The sequence below is a fragment of the Hyperoodon ampullatus genome (genome assembly GCF_949752795.1).
Source record: "Hyperoodon ampullatus genome assembly, chromosome: 13".
Lineage (NCBI taxonomy): Eukaryota > Metazoa > Chordata > Mammalia > Artiodactyla > Ziphiidae > Hyperoodon > Hyperoodon ampullatus.
Genome location: NC_136926.1, coordinates 33,336,346 through 33,363,694, shown reverse-complemented (window position 1 = coordinate 33,363,694; position 27,349 = coordinate 33,336,346). Strand labels below are relative to the sequence as shown.

Below are 27,349 nucleotides of genomic sequence, written 5' to 3'. Positions count from 1 at the left end.
GTTTACAGTAAAGAGACATTTGTGTGCAGATTTGCCCACGTTAACTGGTTTCCCCGGTGATGTGTAGTGGATGTGGGGAAGGCAGGTCTACGAGAATAACCTGTATTACCGAGACACCGTGAAGAAAACCCAAATAACTACAGGTTGATATTAAAATACGCCCCTATGAATACCATGCTATCAAGTCATCAAATTAACATCCATCTGTATGAGTTGGCAATATCCTCTTCATAAAGTGATTAACTACATATTTCCCTTGACCTTTGCTTCTCTGTATCCTAGAGACATCTCCTGTAATCTGGTGAATATAATAGAGCTCCAGTTGTTACTGCTACTTTCATTAACTTAATTAATTCTTTCGATCAGAATTTAGAGTTTCCTCTTCTCAAGACATCCCCTGCTGGACTTCAATTAATGGACATACTTAAAATATTATTCAAGATTGTTTAGGGACTTCCCTGGCAGTGCACTGGTTAAGAATCTGCCTGCTAATGCAGGGGATACGGGTTCGAGCCCTGGTTGGGGAAGATCCCAAGTGCTGCGGAGCAGCTAAGTCAGTGCGCCACAACTACTGAAGCCTGCGTGCCCTAGAGCCCGAGCGCCGCAACTACTGAGCCCACATGCCACAACTACTGAAGCCCGCACACCCAGAGCTCATGCTCCGCAACTAGAGAAGCCACCGCAATGAGAAGCCCACGCACCACAACAGAGAATAGCCCCTGCTCGCCACAACTAGAGAAAGCCCTCGCACAGCAACAAAGACCCAATGCAGTGCCCCCCACAAAAAAGAGATTGTTTGTTCTCTTGACACTGCAAGTGTTTAAAATAAGTTATTCCCCAAATCATATCTTAACCTCACAGCTTGCTAACCTTCAAAACACTAATCATTCTCAGGGAATGTAAGTTTAAAATCCATGAAGGAACACTGAATTTCAGTTCACTAGCAGACCATTTAGGGAAAAATAGAGTACTTTTATTCGTTGAATGATAAATTAGCACTGTTTAAAGAAAATTTTTAATGTAAAAACATCTAGAACGGTTTTGTGAAATTAAATTCCTGAAAAGCATATTCAAAGCAGCAGCAAAGATTTCATTAGTCCCCATTGGCCTCTCTGCCGCTGAGCTCTTTAGGACCCTTTTGTTATGAGAGCCCCTTGGTCCTGACTAGACTATTAATGCTGTGTACATGCAACAGGAAAGTGCCATAACTGTAGGCCTCATGACTAAAAAATCCTAAAATAAAGGAGCTCAATAATGGTGCCATTCCCTTAGCAACAGGTACATGATAATTCCCACTTCCTGCAAGGAGGCTCAAAGTGATTCTGCAACTTAGAACTTGTGGAGGCAGAATAACAGCCCCCAAAGATGGCCCTACCCTAATCCCCAGAAACTGTGAACATGCTATGTTATATGGCAAAAGTGATTTTGCTGCTGTGATTAAGCTTCTTGAGATGGGGAGATCATCTTGGCTTATCCATGTGGGTCCAATATAATCACAGGGGTCCCTGAAAGTGGAGAAGTTTTCCCGGCTGTGGTCGGAGGAAGATATGACTATGACAGAAAAACCTGGGAGATGCTCCTTTGCTGGCTTTGAAGACAGAGGAAGGGGCCACGAGCCAAGGAGTGCAGGTGACCCGTAGAAGCTGGAAAAGGCAGGAAACAGTTCCTCCCCTTGAGCAGCTGGGAGGGACGCAGCCCTGCCCACTGACTTTAGCCCAGTGGGACCCATGTCAGGCTTCTAACCCGAGGAACCAGAAGACAACAAACTTCTGCTGTTGGAACTGCTAAGTCATGGTTACAGGAAACTAACACTGAACTGTAATCAGGAATAACTGATACTTAGTAAACTGTTCAAACTCACTACCAAAAAGTTTCTAAATGCTCAACAAATGGATCAAATAATCGTACTTCATTAGCCTGAAAAATAAGTAGGAATCCACAAATAATAAAATAGCTTAGGACAAGAGGTATCACATAGCGTTTACTGTATTCTCTGATTTGAACTGAGGTTCACTGTATAAAATACAGAAATTATAAAGGAACTTTAAAAACACATCCATAGCTAATATTTTCCTGTCCCATTAAGCTGATGCTTGGGAAACTAATTTATAACAGCACATGTTGTCTACAAAAACCTTGCACTATCCTAGCGTTTTCTGTACAGAAAGCTTATGATGTTAACTCTCCAAAATAGGTTTAAATATAGCCATAAAGCTTCGGGCTGGGAAGTATCTAATAAATCAGCTAATCATTCTAAATATGAAAAAAGTGATTTCCCCAAGGTTTAGTTTTGGCATAAATGTCTTATTTCATGGCTCCATCACTCTGATAAGCCATAAATGTGAACTAATTTAAATAGCTGGTTTCAATTCCCAAGGATCCTTTCTGTGCTTTAAAAATCATCAATAAAATATAGCTTCCTTGTCAAACTACATCCTGAACTATTGAATTCAGACTTGCTATTATAAAAAATTAATTATGACAACTATCAGCGAAAAATAATTTCTCCTAAGATACCAAGCCCTGTGAAGACAATGACAGATAATTAAAAGTACAAAGAAAACGGCAAACCATAGGCTCATCTCAGTAAAATACTTTTTAACACACAGCAAAATTAAAATAGCAGTGTCATAAACTTCTAAAACCTGGCTTTCTATAGCTTTATGCTTAATTGCATAAAGCAACATATGCAACATCTCCATCACAGAGACTGATCCATTCTGGATAGAAAGTGTGCGTCCAGAGTCCTGTGCGGGGTCCTGGCCCTGGTTCTGGGGGCTCCGTCTGAGATTCTCGCTGGCTTTTCCTCCTCTCCCCACGGCGGGGCGGGTATCCTCAGCCTTCTGCTCAACGTACTCTCCAGAGAGGTCTCCCTGCACTCACAGGTTCACCACTACCTACACACCTGACGATCCCTTCCACCCCTCTCACCAAACCCCTGGAATGTTCTGCAGACCCTCAAGCCCAGCCTCGTCCCTCGAGTGCAACCCCCGTGTATCTAAGGTCAGTGAGCAGCATCCACACTGGCTCTGGGGTGGTTCCTCCACCCTGAAGTCAGCCACCCACCAGTCCCAAGGCTCCTCCCTCTGGGATCTGTGGAGTCTTCTCGGCCTGTGAGAGCCCAGCAGGCCTATCTCGTGGGCAACCGGCTCCCTCCACCCCCTCCTCTGCCCACACGCACTCCAGCCCTCTCCAGTGACAGCCCAGGTCCCGACGTCCACATGGCGTAGCACAGCACCCACGGTCCTTCCCCACCAGCCCCCCCAGTTCTTGGTCTCGTCAACCACTTTCTCTAGTCACTTCTGTAAACACGTACGGAGGACCCACTATGTGCTGGGCTCTATGGACACAACCGTGGACAAAAACAGGCATGAGGCCTCACTCTCAAGCATTAAAACCTAATGGAGAAATAATCCAAAATACAATTATGAACCGAGTGCTTTTATAGAACATAGGGCCTTGAGAGCACAGAACAGACCGCCCGGCCTAGTCCAGGAGATCATGGGAAGCCTTCCTGACACACGGCTCAAAAGCCCAAACCGAAGGGTCAGCGGGCATTAGCAACACATGGACACAATGATCAGGCCAAAGGCGGCCCTAGAGGGAAAGGCAGGGAGAACAGCGGGTGTGGGGCACTGGGGCAGCACCCCAGGAAACAAGGCCAGCGCTGCCAGAACATGAGGGGTGAGTGGGCACACGGCTGAGACCAGGCCGAGGAGGGGAAAGGGCAGAGCCTGTGTGTGTGAGGCCTCGGCAGGGTCTGCCCGGATCCTATCCACCAGGCAACAGGAGGCATCTGAAAGGTTTCAAGCAAAGCAGGGTGGACGTGTGGGCAGGATGAGGTGGGTCAGGTCATCTCTAGCGCAGTTCTGAGGACATCGGTGGGGACGTCCAGGAGACGGATGACAGCATGGATGCAGGTGGATTTCCCCTGGGGCTTTACGTTGAAATGCAAGGGAGGGAGGGGCGGGGAGAAGAGTAAGGACTCCCAGTTAAGGAAGATGAAAGGAGTAGCAGACTGGAGAAATATTCCAGAAGCAGAAGCCACCGCCCTGCTGGTAGAGGGCGGGGCCTGAGTCCGGGAGGGGTCGGCGGCAGCGATGAGAGGACCAGAATACAGAGGAGGGTGAGCGAATAGGCAAACACGCAGGGTAACAGCAGCCGCACTGCTTGCTGTCAAAAACCAAGACTCAAATACTTAAATGCAGAAAACTAGAGTGAATTCTGTGGGATCAGGTTGGAATTGGAGGCATCACTGTGAATTCAGGGAATTCAGTATACAGAGATAGACTGACATATAAAACTCAACAGTGCCAGAAAGCCTGTGTATGTACATGTATGCAATGCATAAATCTCTGTGTGTATAAATGCACAAACAGATGTTACTCAGAGAGTAACAGAGACACATCACAAAGACACCAAAACCAACTTGCAGGGGTCCCTACTGACGAAACTGGGCTCCGCTTGAGCACCAGAATAACAGAAATTGATTTAAATTCAATGAATAAAATAAGGAGCCGTTAAGTCCACATTAAAATAAATAAATAGGGACTTCCCTGGTGGTCCAGTGGTTAAGACTTCGCCCTCCAATGCAGGGGGGTGCAGGTTTGATCCCTGGTCAGGGAGCTAAGATCCCACACGCCTCAAGGCCAAAAAACCCAAAAAACATAAAACAGAAGCAATATTGTAACAAATTCAGTAAAGACTTTAAAAATGGTCCACATCAAAAAAATCTTAAAAAAAATAAATTAAATTAAATACATAAATAGAAAATTTGGTGAAAAATAGAATATTTATACCTTTTAATTACCTCTCTGTAAACACTTATTATTTCAAAAAAAACGTAACTTTACAGTTGACAAACCTGTCAGACACCATTTCACCATCCAGAGATAAAAGTTATCAGCAGAAACTGGACAAATCAGAATCATGTGCAACTGGTCATGCCACCAGAAGAAAAAGCACCGCTTCTGTGATATTCTCCCAGAGATGCAGAACCTGAATCTAATCATGAGAAAATACGAGACAAACCCAAAATGAGGGGCATTTACAGACTAAGTGGCCTGTTACCTCCACAAGTGTCAAGGTCCTGCCAGTCCAGGGAAGGCTGAGGAACTGGTCCAGACTGGAGGGACAGATGACTAAACACGGTGTGTGCTCTGAGCTGGGTCCACCATTGCCAAGGGCATTATCGGGGCAGCTCTGATGGCTGACTGGGATCTGCAGCCTGCGTGGCAGGAGCCTCCCACTTTGAAAGGCTTGTCCTAGTCGTGTCAGGCCTGGTCTTGTTTGCAGGTAACACATACTGAGGTATCAGGCTGGCAAATTGCTCTCTGATCGTCGGGAAAATTCTTTAAACCATACTTGCAACTTTTCCATAAGTTTGACATAGTTTCCAAAAAAGTTTTAATGTATTTAGGAAAAGGAAAAATGCTTTCACTCTACAGTGTGAAGGGAGCAGTTATTAAACACAGGCAGCTAATAAGCCACTTGTCCATATAAAACATTTCACATGAAATAGTGTAGGTTCAAATGAATACTGAAGTGCCCCCAAAGGAGCAGCTTTAATCTCTGTAGCAAAAGGTAATTATGCTGAACAAAAATCAAATATACTTTAAAAGTGCAAAGCACATTCGTGGCAAGAATCCTTTGGTTCAATCTCAAAAGGAAACAAAAGTCTCTGGTTTGAGAAGCATGCAGGAAGGGAGGACGAGGTTCCATTCGGGCAGGAGATGGAAGCTGGACATCTCCAGGCCCACCCTCCTTAGAACTCGGCGAGGCCCCCGGGGCTTGAAGGCTTCACACGTCTCCACTGGAAGTAAGTGCTGCTCCGTGACATTTTCTTCTGCTAAATCAATCTAAAAATCAGGGTACTCAGTCCCCTTTCCAGAGTTCAAGATTCTTACTGCCCACTAGGGACCCCTAATGACAGGGGTCAATTTGTCCTCTGCAGGACAGATTGGGAGCATAAATAATCTGAAGGCTCCTCAGCAAGTTCTCTACTGAAGTAAAAATTTAGGACGGTGTCTGCTTTCATATACTATTAAAAGATTCACAGAATTAAAGAATTTTTTTCAATACATATAATTGACAAAGTTTATTATCAAGAAACTTCAGTAGGTTTTTAAAAAGACTGTGCTGGTTTTACAATACCAAAAGATGACAAACCAAGAGAGGACATATACAAAAAAGGATAATTAAAATATTAAGTACCATCTAAATTAAAAGACCATATACAAAAATAAACTCAAGATGGTTTAAAGACCTTAATATAAGACATGACATCATAAAACTCCTCAAGAGAACATAAGCAAAACATTCTCGGACGTAAGTCATAGCAATATTTTCTTAGATCGGTCTCCCAAAGCAAAAGAAATAAAAGCCAAATAAATAAATAAATAAACAAACAAGCAAGTGGGACCTAATCAAACTTAAAAGCCTTGGCAAAGCAAAGGAAATCACCAACAAAACACAAAAAACCTCTACAGAATGGGAGAAAATACTGGCAAATGATGTGACTGACAAGGGGTTAATATCTAAAATATACAAGCAGCTCATACAACTCAGTATCAAAAAATCCAGACTCGGGGCTTCCCTGGTGGCGCAGTGGTTGGGAGTCTGCCTGCCGATGCAGGGGACACGGGTTCGTGCCCTGGTCCGGGAGGATCCCACGTGCCGCGGAGCGGCTGGGCCCGTGAGCCATGGCTGCTGAGCCTGCGCGTCCGGAGCCTGTGCTCCGCAACGGGAGAGGCCACAACAGTGAGAGGCCCGCGTACCGCAAAAAAAAAAAAAAAAAAAAAATCCAGACAACCCAATCAAAAAACGGGCAGAAGACCTAAACAGACATTTCTCCAAAGAAGACATACAGATGGCCAACAAGCACATGAAAAGATGCTCAACATCACTAATTACTAGAGAAATGCAAATCAAAACTACAGTGAGGTATCACCTCACACCAGTCAGAATGGCCATCATCAAAAAAGTCTACAAATAAATGCTGGAGAGGGTGTGGAGAAAAGGGAACCCTCTGGTGGGAATGTAAACTGGTGCAACCACTATGGAAAACAGTATGGAGGTTCCTTAAAAAACTAAAAATAGTGTTATCACATGATTCAGCAATACCAATCCTGGACATATATCCAGAAAAGATGAAAACTATGATTTGAAAAGATACATGCACTCCAACGTTCATAGCAGCTCTATTTACAACAGCCAAGACATGGAAGCAACCTAAGTGTCCACTGACAGATGAATGGATAAAAAAGATGTGGTATATATATACAATGGAATATTACTCAGCCATAAAAAAGAATGAAATAATGCCATTTGCAGTAACGTGGATGAAGCTAGAGAATATCTACTAAGTGAAGTAAGTCTTACAGAGAAAGATAAATATCATATGATATCACTTATATGTGGAATCTAAAAAATAATACAAATGAATCTATATACAAAAGAGGAACAGACTCAGACATAGAAAACAAATTTATGGTTACCAAATGGGAAAGAGCGGGGAGGGGTAAATTAGGAGTATGGGATTAACATATACACACAACCATACATAAAATAGATAAGCAACAAGGATTTACTGTATAGCACAGGGAACTGTGTTCAATATCTTGCACTAACCTATAATGGAAAAGAATCTGAAAAAATATATATGTATATAACTGAATCACTTTGCTGTACACTTGAAACTAACACAATATAATAAATCAACTATACTTCAATTTAAAATAAATAAATAAATAACATAATTCAACAGGGTCCATACAAACTGTCTTTATAAGACAGGCTTTGTGAACATGGTCCTTGTCCTATCTTGTACTTTATACAGTTTCATTCATTGTATCATCTACTGACTGACTCCAGGAAGAAAACAAATATGTTCTTTTCCTTTGCGAGAGTGTATACATACACACCACCACTCATCCACCCAGAAGGGACAGCAAACTAGAGGAGAGGTTTGGCAACTTAATCAGTTAAACTCAAAGATTAGCTCATTTGTAAACTAGTATCAACAGCAAATAAATTACTTGAAAGCATTTACTGAGAGCTACTTGTTACAGAGGAGTACTTTTGCTGCAGTGCATGTGGATGCTTCAGTTATTGATGTTTCCCCCCAAAAGCTCATTAGTTAGAAAGAAGTCCCCTGCTCATCCTCCAGTGACAGTTTCACGGCTCAATGAAAATGCAGTTCTTTAGGTTCAAATACCCAAATGCCTGAATACTTAACTGCGTATTTAATGACTGTAAATGCCATCCGAAAATAAGAATCTTCTAAATTAAAATTGATTTGGTTTTCACTTTTCTGATGTTGATATGCTTTCTTAGGTAGAGAATCACCATGGTGGAAATGAACAGATCTCTCACAACGTTTAAAAAATGCAGACATTAGTTCCACTGGCATGTAATTATTTTGCAAGAAAGCACCTCTGTGTGTACACCCAGGAAGCAGACCAGTTACTCTAACAGAAGACTGCAGGGATAATGCTCAAGGGGCCCTCTGAATCTTTCACAGTCACTTAATTAGCCACATGCCCCAGCATAGAAACTACTCCCTGGAAGTGTTAAGCACTTTTAGAAGCTGTGTTAATTCTTCTTCATGCCATTTAGCTAATTAATACTTGAGAGTTTTAGTAAATCATTACTTCAGCATACTAAACAACAGTTCCTATGGGCTGGACTGGACCTGATTATATGTCTTTTTAAAAGATGCTAACTTAAGTGAGAGATACAGCATCACATAAAAAATTTCTTCGAACCAAATGCCCTAGGATATGCCGAGAGAACATAGAATAGGGAGAAAAACACAAAATAAGGCAAGTAGGGGAGATACTGGGTTTTGAAGGAGCCGGCTACTTGGTTCAGGCCTGAGGAAGGATCCTCCAGGCAGAAGGAACGGTTCTTCAGACAGCACGGTCTAGACTGCAGGTTCTGTTCAGCTGAGCAAACCAACGACTGCGGGTGGTGGCACGTGATGGGCAAGTGCAGATGGTGAGAAGCCTCGAATGCTACTGTATAGAAAGGACCCAGGGCCCTCGACTAACAGGATCTCAGCTCAGTTTCCGTTGGGTTAGAGAGGGTATAAAGAGTGAACAACAGAAAAATGACCAGAGGCAGCTCTAAGTTGGAGGATATGACTTGAGAGAAATCAAGAAGGATGAGTAGAGAAAGGGTGGTGACCGTGTGGCCAGGCTCCAGGGTAAGTGAGAGGGAGGGGTCCAGGGTGTGTCCAGGATCTGGACTGACTGCAGGTGGATGACGGTGCTGCAGGAGGAGGGGCTGCAGCAGAAGCAGGCTGACCATCAGGGGACCAAGACGGGTTCATTTTTAACATCTAAGTGAAATCCAAAGAGTAAGAAAAGTAACAGCATGAAAGCGTCCATCGATTTGGGACGTTCCTGGTTCCATTCAACCCACAAAATGTTAACCGCCATCCCCGAGGCCCTGGTGAGCTAAGCAAGAGCAGCTTCAGGGGAGTGGCAGGGTGTAGGCGCCCGAGGGTGGACACGGGATGAGTGGTGGCCAGGGAGAAAATACTGGAGCCCTCAAGAAACTTGGATGCTACCGGCCAGCTCGGGCCATGAGAGAACAACATGAGAGACTTTAAAGTAGAAGAGATGTGTGTGCAGTGATGCTGCAAAGGGATGTTCTGGACTGGATCTTGGAAGAGGAAAAGGACATTAGTAGAAAAACTAGTGAAATTTGAATAAAGTCTGCAGTTTAGTGACCACTGACATACCAATATTAATTTCTTAGTTCTGACAAATGTCCTGAGGTCATGTAAGATACTAACCTCAGAAGATAGTGGGCGAAGCATATACAGGACTATCCGTGTACTACATTTGCAACTTTTCTCTAAATCTAGTTAATCCCAAATAAAAAGTTTACTTACAAAAAAAGAAATAAATCTAAGAACAGATATTCCAACAATACTACCCGCAAATGGAAGTTTTTAGTGTTCAGGAATTTCTGAATTTATTTTTTAATATTTGGCTGACTCTAACTTGATTACTAATTGTAAAAAAACAATACTTGGAAAACGTAGAAAATATACTTCTTATCTCACAGCTTGAGAAATAACAATTTTTAACATCTTTTTTCTCATTTATAGATATGAGATTTTTTTTTAAACCATCACTGAGACTAATCCCTCCTGGCGGGGCGGGGGCGGGGTCCCCTTAATATTTTATCATAAGCTTTCCCTTCCATATAATTTAAAGTTCTTCAAAAGCATTTACATGACCACACAACTGTCTACACAAAATTGTACCACAATGTTTTACCTATTCCACATTTGTTGGACATTTAGATTATTTCCAACGTTTCTCCATTTGTAAATAGTACCATGAGTATCATATGCATAAATTAAATGCTCATGATTATTTCATTAAGTAATTCCAAAAAGTGGAGTCCCTGAGTTGAAGGAAATGTTGACTTAACATTTTTAATAAATACTATCAATGTGTCCCCCAAAACGACAGAGCCAACTTATACTCCCAGAAGCAATGTACAGAGAGCCTATTTCCCTGACCCACCAGTAAGGGGGCATTAGCACTTTGTTGACTGTTAATTTGGTAGGTTAAAAAATGTTCATCGTTGCTTTTAAATTTGTCTTTCTTTGTTTTCTAGTGAGACTTAATATATTTAAACATATTTGCTTTTTAGCTACTTTCATTTCCTCTTCCATGAATTACTTAGTTCCTAATGCCTTTTGCCTGTTTTTGCACTAATATTTTAGTGTATCTGATTATTTTTTCTACTTCCTTTATCTATTTTGGACCTTCTGCAAGTTGTAGTTGTGGTAAATACTTGCCAGTTTGTTATTTCCATTTTAATTTTATTTATTATGAGGTTCTTTGGCATACACAGTTTAATTTGGATGTATATATATCTCATATTCCTTTATAATTTCTTCTACTGCTTTTACGATTATAAAGACCTCACAGTCCTAACATTAAACCAAAGAAATATTAGCATTAGTTTAAAAGAGCACTTAAAATTATGAAGGGAAAAAGCCAGATCACTTGTCCAACTGAAGAAATCAGTTGTTTTTATTTTGGAGACTTCAAATGTAGAGGTCTGGGATTATATAGTGATTGACAATACTAATTCTATAACCTCCATCATACATAATTATTAGTAAATAATTCTTACCAAGACAAGTCTTCTCTTAAGGGTATCTAAGACAGTTGGTAAATTTTTTGAATAATATATGAATAATATAGATGAGAGTTTCCAAAAGAACCAAAAAATTAATCCCATGGCATGGCTATGTCAAGAAAAATTTAGTCCAGCCAGTCCCCAAGGACACAGAGGGCCATATGAGACACGCTTAATACTTTAACTATTAGCAGTTACTCTTCCCATCCCACTTCTAAGCAAGATTCCAATTTTCTCTACCTTAGTCTTAATAGCTACAGAGAAGGGGAAATGATAAAATAGAAAGACCACAGGTAAAGTAGAAAGACCACATGCTTTAGAACTTGCTAGATGTGGGCTCAAACCCTGGATCCACCACTAACTAGTTAGTTTTACCCTAAGTAAGTCAAATGGCCCCTCAAAGCTTCATCATCTGTAACACAGAGGTCAGTGTTAGTGACAGAGATGGGGCATTCAATAAATTAGTTTGCAGTGATTTCCAAAGAAATGCCTTGCTTGTTGTAAAATCACTACAGAAATTGTTTATTTTTCAATACAATTTTCTGTTCACATATAAATAGGTATGAGTACACAGTTTTTGTTTTTCTTTTGTTATTTTTTTTTTTTTTTTTTTTTTTTTTGCGGTAGGCGGGCCTCTCACTGTTGTGGCCTCTCCCCTTGCGGAGCACAGGCTCCGGAGCACAGGCTCAGTGGCCATGGCTCACGGGCCCAGCCGCTCCGCGGCATGTGGGATCTTCCCAGACCGGGGCACGAACCCGTGTCCCCTGCATCGGCAGGCGGACTCTCAACCACTGCGCCACCAGGGAAGCCCTTTTGTTATTATTTTTAAGGCCTAAGGTAAGTGACTCAATCTATTTTGTTTAGCAAGCAGCCTACAGAAAAGATTAAACTATTTCCAGGAACTATAGGAGGAAGATCCCCATTATAATACTAAGACAGGAGGCAATTCAGGGAGTAGTTTCCTTTATCGCATTAAAAGTAGTAAAAATATAAATCCTCAAAAGCCCCTCAAATAATTCAATTTGTATTCAACGAGCAGTTTGCAGCATCTGTATACACAAACCAAATCTCATCCTTCTTCTAAACATTTTAGCGATGTTCTACAGCTGGGGAAAACAGCAATGACACCAGTGTCAGATTTGGAGAAGAATAAGCCACAGGATGACACTTTGGGGAATGGACCACTAACTACAAAATAAGTCTGGCAAAGGAAGAACAAGAGCAAAAAGCTATTTCCTAGTAAAACTGGAAAACTACTTAAGATAAACATGTAACTGGCTACAATGAAAACTATAAATACAAAATTACCAAAAAATCTTAGTTTTGAGGACTGAATATTTTTAATTTGTTGGCTTAAGTCTGCTTTTCTTTTCCTAGAATAAATGCTCCAACTGTGGAATAAGAGAATCTAAAACAATTTACATTAGTGTGGAAAATATAGCTGCAGGGGAGAGACAACAACATAATAAATCACAACCTCTCTCTGAGAAGAAAAACAATTGTTCTAGAAAAAAAACCCTGCTGTTGGGGCCAGGTACAGTCCAAATTTATTTCTAGAATTCCAGTGTTGCATAACTGGAGTGTATTTCAATGAAACTGAGCATCAAGTTACATAATTGTCAAATTACTGTATCCTATTTTGCTTTTTCAGCAAAGAACATGATGGGACTTGGGGTGACAGCAAAAGAAGAAAAGAAATTTAAAGTAGTATATTTTGCTTCTAATAGAAAACAACTTTTATTTTTAAAAATCATTTAGGTAGAAGATCACAAATTTTCAATATTGCATGCCAAGACTAAGCATTATATATGGTCTTTAAAAACCTCAAATCTTGCTCGTCATTTTTTAAGATATTTTCATTTGTTTCCATTATTGGAGGGAAAGAAACAAATACTTATGGTACTTTAAAAGTTCATTAGAGGAGAATTATCAAATTTACATGCTTCTTTCCCACCAAGAGTAGCACAAATGTTGGACATTCAACTATATTTTACAGAAAATTTAATAACAGCTGCCTGCTTGTATAGCAGTAATCACAATATATATGGAATATATATTCCAGGGAAATAGCATCTGCATTTGCTGATTTAAATTTAAAACATCACAGATTTAGTTGAATATTAAAAAGCTGTTATCTAAAACCTACGGATGTATTAAAAACCATAATGAGGGACATTTATCTTGGAGCAAATGTACAACCTCCTGTAAAACATGACTCCAATAGAAGAGTATGAATGCCATCATTAGAAGATTAAACCAATCCGGGAAAAGCTTAAACAAAGAATTATAAACAAACTAAGCAGCATCATTTGTTTTCTTGTTCACAGGGAAAGTTTACAAATCAGTTCTTTTTTCAAAGGCAAATAAATGAGTTAAGAGCTTCAGACTTTCTTGATATACATATTTGAAAGTCTTAGATGACACTGATGAAGTCTACAGGGGAGCATGTGACACTGTCAACAAGCAATACTATTATTATAGATTTAAATTAATAAACCTAAACCAACTGTAGCTATCTTAATAAAAATGTCACTTAAAAGTAATTCATTATAAAGCAAAACTGTAAAGGGTGGTGACAATTACTGTGACTCAGAGGGGTCACACCAACCCTGGGCTTCTTTTCTTCTTCAGCTTGCTCCTAGAACACAGAAAATGTGGTTTAGACCCTGTTTCTGGGTAATTGTTTGAAACACTGAAAATTGACTTCTGTTTGCTGGAAGCCAAGCCATGAAGAGCGCTGTGAATGGAGGGGACCTACATCTTTATTGGAGTAGAATTGCTTTACAATGGTGTCCTAGTTGCTGCTGTATCACAAAGTGAATCAGCTATACGTATACATATATCCCCATATCTCCTCCCTCTTGCATCTCCCTCCCACCCTCCCTATCCCACCCCTCTAGGTGGTCACAAAGCACAGAGCTGATCTCCCTGTGCTATGCAGCTGCTTCCCACTAGCTACCTATTTTACATTTGGTAGTGTATATATGTCCATGCCACTCTCTCACTTCATCCCAACTTACCCTTCCCCCTCCCCATGGCTTCAAGTCCATTCTCTACGTCTGCATCTTTATTCCTGTCCTGCCCCTAGGTTCTTCAGAACCTTTTTTTTTTTTAGATTCCATATATATATGTTAGCATACAGTATTTGTTTTTCTCTTTCTGACTTACTTCACTCTGTATGACAGACTCTAGGTCCATCCACCTCACTACAAATAACTCAATTCGTTTCTTTTTATGGCTGAGTAATATTCCATTGTATATATGTGCCACATCTTCTTTATCCATTCCTCTGTCAATGGACACTTCCTCTGTCAATGGACACATGTCCTGGCTATTGTAAATAGTGCTGCAATGAACATTGTGGGACATGACTCTTTTCGAATTATGGTTTTCTCAGGGTATATGCCCAGTAGTGGGATTGCTGGGTCGTATGGTAGTTCTATTTTTAGTTTTTTAAGGAACCTCCATACTGTCTTCCATAGTGGCTGCATCAATTCACATTCCCACCAACAGTGAAAGAGGGTTCCCTTTTCTCCACACCCTCTCCAGCATTTATTGTTTGTCGACTTTTTATTCTTCTTAAGCCAGGCCTAGGGTGACTGACTGTCCCAGTTTGCCTGGGACTGATCCGGTCACAGCACTGAAGTCCCATAGCTGGAGGACCCTTCAGTCCTAGACAAACCAAGAGGGTTGGTCATCTAAGCTATGACAGCCATTAAAACTAAACCTAAAAAGTAGACTTCAGATAACAGGAACACAAGGCTTTAAAACAAGGTTTCAAAAAATTAGTATTTTAATGGGAGCAAACTAGTTTTCAACTGTTAATCACTACTAATTTCATTTTTATATTGTACTTTTTGTTTCTTTTTTAGTCTATGGCTTTAAGGTACAAAATACAATTTGTATAGTAGTAAATCATATAATTTTCCAATAAACAAATAATACATATATATCCAGATATGTGACTGAAGTTTATTGATGAGGTGAACAAACCAACACGTCTGAAGATGACTGCGTCAGCCTGCCATTTGTTTATACAGTCATATAGAATTGATTATGATAGATTCCTTGAGATGCCTTAGTTTATACATATAGTTTTTTTTGAGTTCACATTGTTCAAGGTAAAAATAAATAGAGAAACAATTAATACAGTGAAAACTCCGCTCCCACCCCGGCCCGTTCTCCCCCATCTGGCCTACGTATAATACCTCCACCCAGAAATCTTCGTTACTAGATTCTGAAATATCCTTGCAAAGTTTCCTTTATAAAAAAAGAGAATATATTTTCTTATTTCCTTGTTCTTGTGCACAAAGATAGCACTGTTTTCTACCTTTCTTTTCACTTAAAATACCCTGGAGGTCTTTATCAGGTTGTAAGAGCACACTCCTTCTTTTTGCAGTTACACAGTATTACTCTGAATGGATACCTCATGATTTATTTAACTGATTCCATGTTTATGGATGTCCAGGTTGTCTCAAATCTTTTTTCCAATCACATAACACTGCGGTGGAAAACCAGTACATGGAACGTTTTGCATATGTGCCCGGATATGTACAGAATGACTTCCCAGAAGTGGACCAGCCGGGTCAAACCAGACTTGTGTTTTCCTGCCAGGTCTGGCACCCAGCAAGCCCCACTCAACAGCCCCACAGTCTCGGATCAGGCCCGTCCTCACAGAGCCTTGCCCACAGGGTGTGATAGCAAAGTTTTGGATTTTTGCCAAGATGATGATGAAAAAAATAATATCTCACTATCGTTTTATTTGCATTTGTTCCATTATGAAGAAGCTGAAGACTGTATATTTAAAAGCCATTGTATTTCCTTTTCTGTGAAATATCTCTTTACATCTGTGGCCCATTTTTTTCTGTTGGAATGACTATTCATCTTTTGGTCTGGATAAATTAGGAAGATTAGTCCTTTGTCTACAATGTGAGAGGCATTATTTATTTTTTCCTGGTTAGTCATTTCTCATTTTCATTTCTTTCTTACAGTATTTTTAATATGCAAGGATTTTTGTTGTTTATTTTGAGAAATAAAATTATCAAACTTTTCTTTTATGGCTGCTATGGTTGAGTAATAGAAGATCCTTCTCTACTCCCACATCATAAAAACCTTCTTTGTTTATGTCTTTTACACTTATGGTTTATTTCTTAGACTTAAATCTTTGACAAATTTGAATTTGTGCCAGGACATGGTGTGAAGTTGAAACATACTGTTTTTACCCAGGTGGCTCGTCACCTGTCCCAAGACCACTTATGGGATAGTCCCCCTCCTCCCATCAGTCTAAGACCTGTGTCCTATACACTAAACCCCCAGGTGCATTTGCCTCTTCTGTTTCTTTAGTTTACCTGTCTATCCAAGTACTAGAGCCATGATGCTTTACTTATTACAGCCTGATGTTTTGATATGCTTCCTGGGCTACTTTGTGTTTCACACACAGTAAGAGGTTCTGTTCTGTACAAGTCTTAGAGTCAGACAGCTGAGGGTTTACACCCCTGCTTCTCCCCTCACCAGCTGTGTGACCCCGGGCAAGTGATTTAACCTCTCTGAGTTTTGGTTTCCTAAATTGTGACTTGGAGGTAATCATATCTTGTTGACTGAATTGTTTTGAGGATTAGAGATACACGGGTAGAGCCCTACTAAGCACATGCCACATAGACTCTCAGTTAATGGCAGTTATCACAGGTGTTTTGCCAGATTTCAAACTGTCAAGAGTGTATCAAGACTTAATCAAAATTAAGTTATCTTCTATTTGTTTTCTAACTGAAAAAGCATATCTTGGATGAACAAGATCTCTGATGGAAGAAGAATCCTGAGGGAGGAGTAAAGAGAAATCTTAAAACCCTGAGTTAATTACTTATTTAAAGAATATTTATTGGGCAATGAATGTGCCAGGAACAGTGCTGGGTTTTAGGGAGCAAATGCAATGCAATGTCCAGTGTTTGTGCACCGGCTGCCCTTTACTGGTCAGGTGTCTGCCAGCTGTTCATGGCTGATCGAGGACAAAGTGAAGGCTGGGTGTCCCCGCCGTTCCCTCCTCCCCATCCCACTGTGCAGGGCCCGTCCTCCACACAGCTCGCTTGCACCGGCCTCCACCCCTGCACAACCATCACCCTGCTCTCCAGGGCTTCCACCCCGCCCCCCCGCCTCGCTCAGCCCCTGGCATCCAGGTCACTCAGTCTCACACACGGCGACCAATGGACCCACGTCTCCCTCCATCAAGTTACAGACGTGCAGATCCCAAGTCCAGTGTACGGCTTCATCTGGATGCCCTACAGGCTCCTGAAACTCAGCCAGCACAAAATTAGTTCCTCGTCTTCATTCTAATGCTCTTGCATCCCCTGTTCAGAGTCCCCAGAACTCACTCTGCGGCTTCTGGGACCCACGCCTCGGTCACGCTGTCCGTCCCGCTCTCCCTCCCAGCCCCAGCAAAATCACCTCACAGTGGGCAGGATCCCCAGATGACCCCAAGGAGCCACCCCCACGTCCCCTCCCCGTCACTTGCTTCTAGACCACAAAATGGCAGAGGTGATGGGATGGTCACCCCCTCGATTGCATTACAACGTATGACTCCCCTCAGCTGAATGGAGGAGAGTCTCCGGCTGGCCTGAAAAAAGCAGGCTGCCTTGTTGTGAGAGGACCACATGGCAAGGAACTGTGGGTCTCCCTGGAGCTAAGGCTGGCCTCTGCGTGATAGCCGGGAAGAAGGCAGGAACCTCAGCCCTACAACTACAAGGAACTGAATTTTGCCAACAACCATCTGAGCTCAGAAGAGGCCACAGAGCTCCAAAAGGAACTCAGTCCAACCATTTGATTTTACCCTTTGAGTCCCTGAGCACAGAATCTATTTAAGCCATGCCTGGACATCTGACCTATAGGCAGTGTGAGGTAACAGTCAATGTGTTGTAATAAGCCACTAAGCTTGTGGTGATTTGTTATCATCAATAGAAAACTAACATGTGCCTATTTCTCACCCGGGAGGCCTTCTCTGATCCTACTTCCTCTTCTCTGCTTCCCACCTCACCCATGCTAAGTCAGGTAACCTTCTGAAGCCTGGAAATATCCTGTATAAATCTCTAATACTGGGCCTACCACACTGCATGACCAGCTTCTCTCTTACTAGTCTCGTCTGCTTTGTTGAGCTTACTGAAGGCAGACAGGGTCTTAACCATCTTTCCTCCCCGAAGCATAGCCTGGCCCCTCGTCTAGCTTAACAAATACTTGCTGACTGAAGGCATGAATGCAAGGTTCAAGAATGGTACTTTTGTGCCTAGCAGATTTCATGTCCAAAGTTATCATGGATATCTTTGTGCAAGTAATACAGTTGCATCCTTACAAAACGTACTATATAACCCAGAGCTCCTCAAACTTTAACATGCATGTGAATCATCTGGGGAGCCTGTTAAAATGCACATCTGGATTCTGTGGGTCTGGGGAGGGCCTAAGAGCACGAGTTTCCAACAAGCCCCCAGTTGATGCCGCTGCTGGAGGTCTGTGGACCACACAAGACGCTGCAAGTCCACGGTCACGGGGCAGGGGAGAACGGGGAGGCAGCAACCCAATCCTATCTACCTCTGTTCCACTGCCCGTGAGATGATGAACTGAATCAGGTATAATTTTCTACGGCAGCTCTTCACCCCAACTCCATCCCTCTTTACCCACTCAATGCACCGGAAATTTACGTAATTTAAAACAAGGCAAGTCTCTTCTCATAAATGTTCTACTGCAAAACTGAAATGGTAACAAGAAACAGGGTTGGCTATGTGAGCACAACAGCTACTGAAGCATTTCTATAATCACTGTATCATTCAAATATAAAAAGAAATATATAATATGCTGTCTGTCAGCGGATTAGAATGTTTGGTTCACACTTCTTTATTTGCTACTGAAATTCTACCTAGACAGAAAAAACACATTCCTCACAAAAATAACATTACTTTTTGCTTCAAAGTTAAATTACTCAAGCTCCTGATGTCCATATGTTTTTTAAGATGGAGTAAGGTTATAGATATGTAGACATACACATGAAAGATCATGATTTTGTATTACAGAACAAATTTACCTTTCTCTTACAATATACTGACCTCATTTTTAGGACTTTTTTTGGCAAACAAAAAATGATTTAATATCATATAATAAGGCAGAAAAAAATGCTGAATTGGGGGTCAGGTAACCTAAGGCCAAATCCCAACCCCACCTAGTTACCCAAAGAGCTAAGTAACTGGGAACAAATGACACGTATTCTCTGGATCTGATTTCTTTTGTCTGTAAAATAAAGGAATTGGACTAAATGTTCTCCAAAGCTCCTGCTAGCTTTAACATTCTTTGAGCCCGTCTGGGTTAATTAATTATTTCCTAAAGGTAGTAAATCCACACTGCTATTAATGAATAGAGTTAATTTTTTAAAAAAGGAAAAATGAGCACTTTTCCTTATCCTCTCAAACAGAACACTTCAGGAAATCAGGATGAATTGAGAAAAACAAAACCATTACTATGCCTTCTCAGGTTTCAAACTTTAGTTCTGAAAACTGAAAATAAAGCTTTAAGAAAAAAAAAAGAACACTGCTCTGAAAAAGGGGAGATAATAGTTTAAGGAACATAAAATAAGTCTTTGCTGTGGTACATTTCCATTAGCCAACTCAAATCCATCGTTCTGGAAGAGAGGATTATGAGCTGGGAAAATAACCAAAAAAGCTTGACATTCTGTTCCTTCCTGATGGCCCTGGATGCATCATATACTTTTACTACACGTTACAGTGATGTTTTCTAATTAATCAGTGCCTACTGTTCCCAGTCTGAGAATTCCAATCAAGGAAGCAAAGCAAAAGGTTTTTAACCCACTGATTTGTGTTTAGCAATTTCAGGTCATCACCGTGGAACCATCAGATGACACCCCTTCCTTTCGCTCACTGTCAGACAGGTCCTTGAGCACACGACGTTCAAGCATCCTGCTGTTCCTCTTCCACAAGAAGGAAGGGTGATACCTACTGGTTTCCGGAACTATAGAAAACACTAAAATCCTATACAGTATCTCCAGTGATAAACTACTATTTGAATTTCACCTGCTGTGTCAAGTCTACTTTTCACAATTCTCTTTTGCTCTGATCCCACGTGGGACGCAAACTGAAGATAACTGAAATTAACCTTTCAGATAAAAATACAGGACAGGGTGGTTTCCCATTGCTCTACTGGAATTGTGATGCAGACACAGAGGCAAATGCCCTCATCTTGTTCAAATACCCCGAATGGAATCTCTCTTTTGTAATTGCATTCATCACGATTTTTATTTTCTGTATTTTGTGACTGACATTTGGGGGCCTTGTGGACCGGGGAGGGACTGTCCCTCTCAGTGTGAGCCGATTCCTGGAGACAACAAACAACTAGCCCGGGGTCATGCCTCCTGAGTCCACAGCCCACTCCCCTTTCCTTACGGGTTCCTGCAGTCTGGGACACTATCCACTGGCCCTAAACCAACCCTGGGCCAGGTACTGGACGATCAGAGACAGCCCGGTAGCCAGAGACCACAGAAATTATCCAAACTAGCCAATCCTGAGCCCGCTTAGCTTGCTCGCCTTGCCTCCCCCATTCATTTCCGAGAAAACCACAGTAACGGCTCCTGGCCCTGTTTTCCCCTCGCCCCTGCTGCCCCCCGACCGACTCTGGTGCTTCCCCACAGGGCCCTGTCTGGTGTGATGTGCCCCCTCCTCTTTCTTGGGAAATGTGAATCACAAACTATCCTTTTCAATGGCAATCGTCTCGATCCGTTTACCTGGCTAAACGTGAACAGAAACAAAAACTCAGGTATATTTTAAAACAGTATTTGTTAAGACTTATACCCCAAAAAAGGGAAAAACATCTAAAACACTTTTATTAACATCCCCTTTCTGCAGTTCCTCCACATATAAATGGATTCTACTTGCTGATACAAGCTGCTATCAGTCGTGTGTGGGGCAACCAAAGGATTTAAAAAGTCAGATACTACTGAAAAACTAAGACAATGAAATAATCCTACTCTAAACATTTTTTCCATGTCTATTTAAGGATATTATAAAAAAAAGGCTGCCCTGCACTCTGCCCCAGCTGCAGCCAACCAGGGCTCCCTCCTGTCGGTATGTCAAGTCCAGTGGCCCCAACATTAAGACCATCTGAACTTGGCCACCCACATGCACCCCACTCACCTTACTGTGTACCAAAACTTAGACTTATTGAAATTAAAAGGCCCTTAAAAATCTTCTAATCCAAGACTTTTGTTGTAGAGACAAAGAAACTGAGCATCAGCCTGGCGAAGGGCTTGTCCTTGGTCACAGAGCTACTTACCCCCAGAGCCAAAGACGGAAATCCAAATACCCTGACTCGCATCCCAGCACTCACTCTACAAAACTGCTCAGTCAGAAAAGTCATTACAGCCACTATAATCCTGCCAGATGTCACACAGGTCGTCGTATCTGCTTCCAGCCCCCTACCCAGGCTCTTGCTGCTTCCTTGGCCAGACAGTCCCTGCTATGACCGTTCAACTTCCTTCTCTCTCAAGGTTAGAGGCCTACAGAACACCCAGATTTTAAGCAAATAATTTGTATTCCCTCATTTTGCATTTTACCAGGTTGTATTTTAGAGCCATGTGTTATAACAGCATTACATGTGCATTAGATATTTTTATTTTATATAAACTAAATAAAGCATTAAATATGGACATCTTAGATATTCTTCATCCTTCAAGGGCTTAAAATAGGGCTTCCCTGGTGGCACAGTGCTTGAGAATCCACCTGCCAATGCAGGGGACATGGTTCGAGCCCTGGTCCTGGGGGATCCCACATGCCGCGGAGCAACTAAGCCCGTGAGCCACAACTACTGAGCCCATGCGCCACATCTACTGAAGCCCACGCGCTCTAGAGCCTGTGCTCTGCAACAAGTGAAGCCACCGCAATGAGAAGCCCACACACCACAACAAGGAGTGGCCCCCACTCGCTGCAGCTAGAGAAAGCCCGCATGCAGCAGCAAAGACCGAACACAGCCAAAAATAATAAATAAATAAAAATAAATAAATTTATTTTTTAAAAATTCCTTAAAATATATCTCTCTCTACAAATATACATATAATTCATCATTATCAAGTAGGGACAGAGATTGTGACAGGGCTGTCAACTACTCTTATTGGTTCTGATCCTCTGGAGAACCCTGACAAACGCAACCCCTACAGTCAGTTCACAATCTCTGTCCCTTACTTGATAATGATCAATTACCTCCATCTTTTTAAAAGAAAAGGCCTCCTTTCACCTTTAATATGAAGATTATCATTTTTTTTGGCTGCACGGCATGACTTATGGGATCTTAGTTCCCCGGCCAGGGATTGAACCCGGGCCCTCAGCAGTGAAAGCACCAAGTCCTAACCACTGGACTGCCAGGGAATTCCCAAGATAACCTTTTAATATGTACCAGAGTTAATGACATATATTCTATACCACTCTACATAAAACTCAACCAGAAGCAACTGGTTTCGGGTGATTGAAAACAACACCTCTGCTGACACTGTAGGAGGTGTACAGTTACACTGCGAATTCCCACAATAAGCACAAACTACAGGAGGGGTCCAGGAACTGACAACTTACCAAGCATCCATCCTGATTCAAACGCTCTTTGGAATCCATACTGAGCTTCCTCTGCCTGTTGGGCTGTTTCATTGCCACTTTAGCACTCCTTAGCAGTGTTTTTCTGCAAAATAGTGCCACAGAAAGAGTGATGGGGTTTTTTCTCCTTTAGAATTACAAAAACAAACAAACAAAAATAACCATGCTTTCCATTATACCTCTTATAATTGGTTGCCATAAATACCCTGATAAATAAGCTGACACAAAAATTTCACTGTTGGGGCTTCCCTGGTGGCGCAGTGGTTGAGAGTCCGCCTGCCGATGCAGGGGACACGGGTTTGTGCCCCGGGCCGGGAAGATCCTACATGCCACGGAGCAGCTGGGCCCGTGAACCATGGCCGCTGAGCCTGCGCGTCCGGAGCCTGTGCTCCGCAACGGGAGAGGCCACAACAGTGAGAGGCCCGCGTACCACACACACACAAAAAAATTCACTGTTGATTTTATAGCCCCTAGTACAATAATAAATTAATGGGGAAAAGAGATAAGTTTTCCACCTCATCTAGAATACATGTCACAAAAAAATAGATATTATTTCTTTGGTCCTCCCTCTCACGAAATTTTGGTTTTCTGCTTAGCTGAACTAACCATTTAGGATTCACTGCAATTTTCCTATACAGTTTCTGTACTCACGTGGTCTGAGTCTCCACAAGTGTCAAGGCAGAGGTGTTCTAGGTACGAGGTCCTAGTCACACAAGGCATAGCAGGGCAATCTGCAACAGAGAAGAAAACTTTTCACCAATCCAATTTATCATGACGATCCTTTGGTACATTAGTAAGTAGTAGGCATTCTTTAATAAGTTACTTGGAATTAGTTTTTTTGATAGAGAGATTAACCATGCTGGAGAACCAACCACTAGTATTATATAAGTCCCACTGGAGCTATAATTCAGAAGGTCATTCCCTTTGAATAATTTTAACTACAATTTACCTGTAAGTTTTTAAAAGCTCAATGGACTCAAATCACCTGTACTCCCCAGTGCTTCAGAATCATATATCCAACTTCTTATTTGATATGTCCCCCTTAACAGTGACCCTAAAAACTACAAACTGAGCACATTCACCACTGAGCATGTCACTGCCCCCTCACGGCCGCCCAGTTCCACTCGCTCTCCATATTTGCACTACTGATGCAAGTGGCCACGTCCACCCCTTACAGTTGCTCAGACTGTGCACTGCACAAGAGCACCGAGCCAAGGGGCCAGTGGAAGCTGAAACCCACCCTGGGCTCTGCACACACGCCATTCCTCCTGCCACAGGCTTTCCATCCACCATGAAGAAAATGTACCTTTTTTCTAGTTCAAACAAAGACCCCTTTTGGGCTAATGGCAGCCCTGACATTGCCAGAGATGGAGGAGCTGCTGCCATCGCTTCATCCTTTCCATCCCAGCCCACACTCTCACCAGGTTTGGTGGGTGTTTAATCTACTCAGCGTGTCTGGAATCCATCTTCCCCCTCCACTCCTAACTCTGACCCCCTCCGGTCTCGTGCCCCGCGACATCCGCCGGAGCATGATGTGCCCGTGGCTTCACAGCCCCACACTATTGCGGGTCCCTCAACCTCAGAACCGCCCCTCCTTTGTCACCCTAACTCTTTTTTTTTTTTTTTTTTTTTGCGGTATGCGGGCCCCTCACTGCTGTGGCCTCTCCCGCTGCGGAGCACAGGCTCCGGACACGCAGGCTCAGCGGCCATGGCTCACGGGCCCAGCCGCTCCGCGGCATATGGGATCCTCCCAGACCGGGGCATGAACCCGCATCCCCTGCATCGGCAGGCGGACTCTCAACCACTGCGCCACCAGGGAGGCCCCCACCCTCTCTAACTCTTACTCATGCTGCACGACTCCACTGAAAAGACTTCCCATCCCTGAGAAAAGCCTTCCTCGCTCACCTCCTGCCTCCGACGGGCCAGGTGCGACTCTCCTCACATGCAGCATACCTGTCCTTGCCTCTGCCACGGTATTCAACACTTCAGGCATGTCATGTTTTTCACTGTCAGATATGTCTCCCCTTTCGAGGCTGTAAGCACCCTGATGACCAGGCCTGTGGACGCCTGATCCCTGCTTTCCACTCTCTCCACGGTGCCACCTCCCAGCAGACTCTCAACATGCCCTGAACTGCATACGCACATCTCTGAATCACAGAGAAGCCTTGAGCCCAGTGGATATTAGTTCTCGACCCATACGATACCCCTGTTAGAATGCTGTATGACTGGAGCAAGCATGTTCTCAAACTCTGTAACTCCCTTCTCTTTCTCCTCCATATACAAAAACAAAAACAAAAAACAAACCCACAAACAAACAAAAAACACTTCCGCATATCCGTTTGCTTCTAGTCAGATAATATTCATGTCCTTAAGATGGGCATTTTCCTGCTAAATTCAATAACACTGCATTCATTTTGTAGGATGTAAATACAATTTATCATGCCTAGCTCCGGGTAATACTCCGAACATCTACGCAAATGAACAGTTTAGACTTGATGCCTGTAGCAAAGTACTTCTGCACAAGACAAGCACGGCCAAGGCTGGCTTGCACATGACTAATAATACCCCATGGCTTGTCAAACTGAAATCATCTGGCTACTGAGGATTTTCTCCTCATGGTCAAAGTGATCCATCTTGCTAATACCTGGTAACTATCTCAGTAACTCTGACTGGTTTAAAAAAGCAAGAAAGCCTGAATTTATATTATCATGTATTGGGGGGGGAAATGGAAAATTTTTATGCTGAGGAGAAGTTTCAAAATACAATTTAGTAATAATTAAATTCCCTTTACACTTAGAAATAATAAAGCAAGATATAAAAGGCACCTAGCAGCCCATATAAGATTTTGCTGCCAGGCAAAAAAAAAAAAAAGGAATCAAATACAAATTCCATCAAATACAATACAAAGGAGATGAATGATATGTAGATAGATGAGAGATAATGGATGGATCGACAGACAGGTGGGAGACGCTGACACACAGACAGACAGGGAGGAAGGGAGGTCTGAGGTGGTCCCTTCCACCGTCAGTTCACAGGACGTATTCTAAGCAACTGAACAGAACGCCTGACATAAACTGAACCTGAGTCCTTGGCACAGTATCAAAATATACAGATTACTCTGATTTCCCATGATATGTGGGCTACCCCCAGTGGGGCCCCAAATGTCATGTCAGCCGCATGCCTCCTTGCTGAGCTTTGAAGAAATAAAAAAAATTTAGAGCCAAAGAAGAATAATGTCAGATTCTAAAACACAGTAAGGAAGCGTACCGTCTGGAAGAAGCGGAGGTGAACGGAGACAGCGGCTGGGCAGAGCAGTGCCCCAGTGCACTCTGGCACTGCGACAGCACCCAAGCACTGGCTGCAACAGACAAGGTTATTTTAAGTGATTTTAACTAAGGAAACTTCTAAATAGTATTTTATATTTAAACAAAAAGACAGATGAGTATATAGAACTGATTTGTATTTCTATGAAGAATGTGGAAATAGTGCACAGATTTTTCAAATTAATCCTCTTAATCATTTTGATTTCCCTCATGGTTCATAGAATTTTCCGTCTGCACATGGCCAAACACCTGTCTTACTGACCTCCTAATTAAGCAGACAAATTAGATTTTTATTTAGAAGGCACATGGTTTTAATACTTCAAATTAAAGGAGTCTACAAACAACAAAAATAATGCACAGTCCGCCTATGTCCAGTTGCTATTCGGTATTTGATCACCTACTATCATCAGGACAGTCACAGGTACTTTGCAGAAGCTAAGGAAGGTTCTTCAGACATTGCAGAGAGGAAGAGAAGCACAGTAGCCGTGCACCCTGGATAACCCAGCATAGTTCTGACTCATGCCTCCCATCCTGGCAGAACTATTAACAGCACTGCCTTTCACTCCCCAAAATGTTCCCAATTTAACAGGAAATCGTATGGTCACTGTATGGATAAGAAAACACATAAATTAACAAGAAATATAATGCATGCCTTTAAAGAATTACCAACGGGCAATTCACGTGGTGCTCCCAGAGGGAGAGAAGGTCCAACACAGATCAGAAAACATACTATGGGGTAACAGTTCAGCTGCTTTCAGGACGCTGCAGAGAATTTAAAGTGAATTTAGCACCAAAATATCCAATACAAATATCCAATGACTGCACTGATTTCCCACCATTCCAAAGATGTAACCAGACTAAAATGTATTCACCCAGTTGATACTCAATGCCAATAACACATAGTAGTGGGTGTTTGAATAAATTAAGTAACTACAACTGAATGCACTGCAACAGCTTGTGCATGAATTGCTGCTCCCCTTTGACTGTATTGGCAGTAACAGCTAACATGACCTGAGCACCCACATACACCAGGCACAGCCGGAGCTCCTCTACAGGTAGACTTTCAGTTCATTCTTCTTCATTAATTCTTAAGACAATGCAACATTTTTAAAAACCATTATCACCTCCATTTCACAGATGAGGAAACACTGCCCGTGGCTGCACGACAAACAAGTACCCAGCACAATCTTAGAGCCACTCGTTTCAGCACCAGACTATGCTGCACTTTTACAACTG

At 42.2% G+C, this 27,349-nt stretch overlaps 1 protein-coding gene across 1 annotated transcript in view; it reads right to left on the bottom strand.

Annotated features, from left to right (window-relative positions):
* The window catches only part of L3MBTL4 (L3MBTL histone methyl-lysine binding protein 4), a gene marked incomplete at both ends in the record, with an annotated part of 548,580 nt that extends 525,736 nt beyond the window's left edge, over positions 1 to 22,844 (bottom strand). Inside the window, 2 exon segments of the mRNA XM_079718164.1 lie at positions 13,750 to 13,804; positions 22,773 to 22,844. Coding sequence (XP_079574290.1) covers positions 13,750 to 13,804; positions 22,773 to 22,844 — 127 coding nt within the window.
* Positions 22,845 to 27,349: the final 4,505 nt, after the last annotated feature.